General features: G+C 49.0%; 1 protein-coding gene across 1 annotated transcript; it reads right to left on the reverse strand.

Moving 5' to 3' along the window:
* Positions 1-223: 223 nt before the first annotated feature.
* LOC119090711 (tumor suppressor candidate 2) lies at positions 224-4,190 on the reverse strand. The gene is made up of 2 exons (XM_037213565.1): positions 3,899-4,190; positions 224-1,597 (listed from the first exon to the last, which is right to left on the reverse strand). The coding sequence occupies exon 2, from the start codon at positions 1,508-1,510 to the stop codon at positions 1,190-1,192; it is 321 nt and encodes a 106-aa protein (XP_037069460.1). The 5' UTR covers positions 1,511-1,597; positions 3,899-4,190; the 3' UTR covers positions 224-1,189.
* Positions 4,191-5,303: the final 1,113 nt, after the last annotated feature.

Raw genomic sequence — 5,303 nt, forward strand, 5'->3', positions numbered from 1 at the left:
TTTCCCGGCCAATGCAGGAGCCTTCGCGGCTAAGAGTGGGTTCGTTAGTCTTATCAGGCTCAGTGTCCGAAAAGCGTAACCCGCCACGATCTCTTCAATTCATATACGATTTGCTTTCCTTTTGGGGCCACACAACCAACAGCGATCAGCACGACAGAGAACTTCATCAGCCACGCGAGGCGCTGGCTGTGCTTCACCGATGACGTTTCTGTGCCGTGGTGCTCTCTCTCAAGCGTTCTACATTGGCACCTGCCGCGGTACTTTCACAAGTGCTCTACAACCGGACCGTGCAGGAGAGTGCAAAGCCCAAAGTGCAAAGTGCAGAAAACAGCAGGCGAGGTGAGAGAACAGCAGACAGGTTGTTCCATCAGCCAGGGGCCGCTGCCCGTCCTCAACACGCGACTCATGTCATCCGTACAAGACTGCAGACGCTCATACGCCCAAGCAAGTCCCAAGTCTGGAGGCCGCAGCTCGTCAGCTTACCACGGAGCCATTCAAAGAAGCATGTGGCCATTTCCGTGTATTCTATTCGCCGTTCACCAAGGATATGGCTCCACGCCGTTACATCGCACCAGGGGCCGCGCACACCAGTCACAACCGTAATGTACGATCGTAGGACACAACCACGCGTGCAAACACAGATCAATGATCGGTACGAACAACTTTTGCGAACATTGATCTTTGTCGAGGAGTGACCCGATGCAGTTTACAGAACCACATCAAGCAGGCGGAATGAACCCCGCTGACGAAAGAAACTTGGATGTTTAACCGCTCACTGCGCCCGGACGTAAATTTAGCAGATGTAGCTCTATTTGCAAACACTTAGCGTTTCAAACAAGGAGTACTACAACGCAGCACAACTACCAAAAAACTTGAACCATAAATGCACCGCTACAACGAATATTTACCGCCGCACGAACGTACAGAAATTGTATTAAGTGGCAACCCATTACGTCAGCACGCTGCGAGGCGGTTCATCCCGACGCGCCGCTCCATTCGTCCATAAATTATACCACAATGCGCTTGAGTAAGCTGTTTATCACCGCGCTGCTGGCCGCGCGCCGTACCTAGGCCGGACTAGCCGCACAGCTCAACCTGCCACGGCGCGCGCGCCAGATCCCTGCACGCCTCTCCTGATTGCACGGGCGGTCACTGGAGTCCGGTCTGGCCCCAGGAGCATCACGCCGCTTCAGTCTCGGTACAGCACGACCGGGAAGTCCACGTGCAGCCGCGGCACCCCGTAGCGCACCAGCCCCTGCGGCCGCAGGCGGCGCACGTTGACGCGGCGCATGCGCGTTCTGCCCGGCTGGCGGGCCGGCACTTGCTCGAAGAACTCGTGCGCCAGGTCGCCGTCCTCATCCAGGTACATGGAGCCGCGACGCGTCAGCACGAGGGCCGTGGCCGTGCGCAGCGGCCGCATGGCGGCGCCAGCGTCGCCGGCCGCCGGCCGCCCCCCGGTCGACTCGCCGCCGAACAGGGTGCGTCCGGCGCGCGACACCGTGCCCCCCATCGGACGGCCGGTGGAGCCTCTCCCGGCCGGCTGCAGGTGCTGCACGCCCCCTGGCGTCCCCGGCTACGCGGTCCGCGCCACTAGCACCTAAAACAGAGGCCGCACTTAGGCTCTGAAGGCTCTCCGCCACCGGACACGGGCGCGCCGAGCGAGCGGCGATCGCCCCCCACACATGAGTCCTGGGACGTCCTCACGACTTCCAGCTGATCCACGTACACACCCGCCGACCCAGCACATCACAGGGCAGTCACCTTGCATAGGCTTCCTTCTTCTTGGCTTGTTGCTTTGCTTGTTCACTAAGTGCACAGGCACCAAAAGACAACTCCACCAATGCCAATGATCATGTCCTTGCAAACAATCTTTGCTATTGTGAGCCATCCATGTCATTCAATTATGACCTACAAGCATCTTGCAGATAAATAATTCCCTTGACACACACCAGATAAATTGTCATAAGAATTTTATTAGCAACACTAAATATTCATCACTGAATGACTAAAGGTGTAACATATATATTGATTCTTAACAATGAATGGCCCATCAAAGCCAGGCATTTACAAAAATTGGATATACCTTCAGGCAACCATGAAAAAACTTGTCACATGATTCTTCTCAAACTTGGTTCGAGGTAATGATTGCATCACAAAGATAGACATTTCACAATTTTCTATAGCACATTTCAAGGTACATACATACAAAATCACAAGCATGTCATCTAATTTTTCTCCTTTTCAGCCTAATGAGTATCTTCTTGACCTCCCTCCATAGCACTACATATTGAATATAACCATACAAAAGACATATATGGATTATTTTTTGTGTTGAGTGTCTTCAGCTGAGATAGTTACTGATTTAAAGTGTGTTAAGATTGAAGAGTTGAAAACATAAGGTGTAGTTTGAAAAGACACATACAATTTATCTTAAAACATTTAGTTAGTGACTAAAAGCTATCAGGTGCTAGTGAAAATAGTGCAATGAACCAATAATGCATGGTGATATGGGCCCAATACATATGTCTTCTAAGCATTTCCATTGTGTATTTTATCAAGTGTGGTAGTAAGCTCAAATAATATTACATTTGCAGCCTAGCAATGCAACAACCAACAATGATGACTGAAACAAATATGAATATATTTTGTTTGTACTACACCACATAACAACTTTGTGCTCCTAGCTTTCAGTGCTTAAAATCATCCGGGAAGATGTGCTTTGCTTTGAAGATATGGTTTGCCCTCCAGTTTGCAAAGGAAAATCAGAGGCCTTACAGGGTGCATGCTGATGGCTCAATTATGTAAAACTGCCTATTCCATTAAGCTGGTAAGACACCTGCATATGGCATCCCACATTATCACCATCTCTTTGCTTATGCAGCATCAACACTAACAAACTTTAAACTAGAATGTTTGACTAAATACTCATTAAAATATAATCAGTCATTATTCAATAAGTTGTTCAGTGCATTAGTGAGGAACATTATTCACATGGATAAGATGGCAGTATTAGAACTATTCCTCAGAAAACCAGGAGAATAGAGACATAGTTGGGTTGATATTGCAGCAACATGCCTTCATCAAAACAAGAGCACAAGTTGAAGCAAAACTTGTGCTCTGGTTTCAATGAAGGCTTGTTGCTGAAATATCAGCCCAACCATATCTCAGTTCTCCTAGTTTTCCAAGGAATATGACTTATACTATTATCTTACTCAGTCATTATTCCATCAGTTATTCAATAACATGGCAATTCAAAAGTACATAAAACTTAAGCCATTCATTATTCAAATACCAAAAGATTTCAGAGTTCCATAATGTCACCACTTAAGTGATAAAAGTAACTGCCTGGCATGCTCTTGGTAATAATTATGATATGATATAATTCATATGATATGATGTGATAATAATTGGGCTCTTTAGTAATCCAAATAAAAAGTTATGATATTGGTAGTTCAATGCAAAATACTGAAATACACAACAAATAATTTAAAAAGCCAGCTTACTCAAGAAAACATGAAACCACTGCCAAGTAACCAAAACAAACAGAATTATCTCAAAGTCGCTAGCCTTACTTATCACAGTATCACATGAACACATACCAGCCATGAAAATTAATAGCTTAAGGTCATCACACCCCATGTTACTGCATGTAATTGAATCCCTGGCTCAGCATGGTAGGACTACACCTCCACAATGATACTCTATGACAACAGAAAATACCTCAGGATACTTGTTTGGTTCGAAAAAGCTGCTGTTTGTGGCAAAACTGCATTTCACAAACAAAGGAATCTTAGCCAGATGCCTGAGGAAACCAGCACCAAACCTGTGTGGCATGCACAACTAGAAGCAAACTACTACTACAAGGCAAACAAGTGCTTTTCAATAAAATTGTCCTTACCTGTTCAAACATTTGCACGCTTCTATGAAATTGAGCATCCCTGGTTTCTCAGATGCAACCCCACGAAATGAACGTCAGCATTGAGGACGCAAGCACCTTTGACAGTCGTGCACTGTTTAACTGCTGGAAACCCTTTGTGGTTTTATCCAGCCGCCAGGGAGACACGATCGGCATCGATATTTCTCGGTGATAAGTGTCGGATAATTCATTCAACAATGAACGTGAATCAAATGCGCAACAGACCCGCAGGCTGCCCGGTCCAACAATTCTCCCCATCAGAGTGACTCAGGGTTGCGCATTCCGGTAGAAGGTGTGATAGCCACATTTTGACTACGTCTGCCACGCGGATATCATGACGTCATTAAGAATTTGACGGCAGGTGGATTGGCGTACAGCACGCAAAGAATTATGCAAACTATCGCGTAAACTTCCGAGAAACCCTTCAGGCTCCTTGAGATCTTAAATTAAGGGGCCGAAAGACCAACTGGAGATCGTACTGAAGGGCCCCGGCCTGCAGGGCCAGGCCCCCTAATGCCAGCCAGAAGGCCTCGCGCGCAAATCGGGTGCCCCTGAGTTGATAAGGGCCTATATAGCGGTCAGGCATCACCAGCAACGCACAGTCAGCTCCGTGGTGGCATGGACCTGAGGGGCCATTTCCCAAGGAGGGGCGAAGCCGGAGCCAGCGATTTACATTAATCGGGGCCACACGGCGCGTAACGGGGGCCCTGTGCTATCAAGAGGCCCCACGTCAGCCAGAGACAATGCTTGAAGAACGTGAGGCCCGTAGAGCCTGGAGGGCCCCAACGGGTCAGACAATCAAGGGCTCGACAGGAGGGTCTAAGGACACGAAAGGCTGGTCGGAGTCTTACCCATATATCCCGGCCTGCGGAGCGGACCCTCAAATGACAGTCAGAGGACCCTTTGCGCCGGTCACGGACACCCTGAGTCGATAAGGGTCTAGATGCTGGTCAGGCACCACCAGTACCGCACAGTCGGCACCGTGCAGGCGTGAGCTTGAGGGCACACTTCGCAATCAGCTGCAAGACGGGGCCAAAGATTCACACTGATTGGGGCCCCTTTATCTGTCAGGGGCCTTGTAAAGGGCCAAGGGGCTTGCAAGGGACCCAGAGCCCACCAAGGGCAGTGATCAACGAGGTTCGAAGAGAGGCTCGAGTGGCCCAACGGCACCAGCTATCAAACGCCCAGCTGCAGGGCATAAGGGCCCGAAGGACTGGCTGTAGTTCACATGGAGAATCACGGCCCGTAGGATCGTGGCCTGAAATATCAGTCAGGAGTTAGTTTGCACCGGTTGCTGACTCCCTAAGACATTGCGGATGTCTAAGTCGGCTAGAGACCACGAACACCGAACAGTTGGCTTCCTTTCAGCATGAACCCTGGGGACCCA

Source organism: Pollicipes pollicipes, unplaced genomic scaffold (genome assembly GCF_011947565.3).
Source record: "Pollicipes pollicipes isolate AB1234 unplaced genomic scaffold, Ppol_2.1 Scaffold_3087;HRSCAF=3621_pilon_pilon_pilon, whole genome shotgun sequence".
NCBI lineage: Eukaryota > Metazoa > Arthropoda > Thecostraca > Pollicipedomorpha > Pollicipedidae > Pollicipes > Pollicipes pollicipes.

Bases quoted from the DNA above. Each gene is read 5' to 3' on its own strand.
- LOC119090711 (XM_037213565.1), bottom strand. From the start codon at position 1,510: ATGGGGGGCACGGTGTCGCGCGCCGGACGCACCCTGTTCGGCGGCGAG.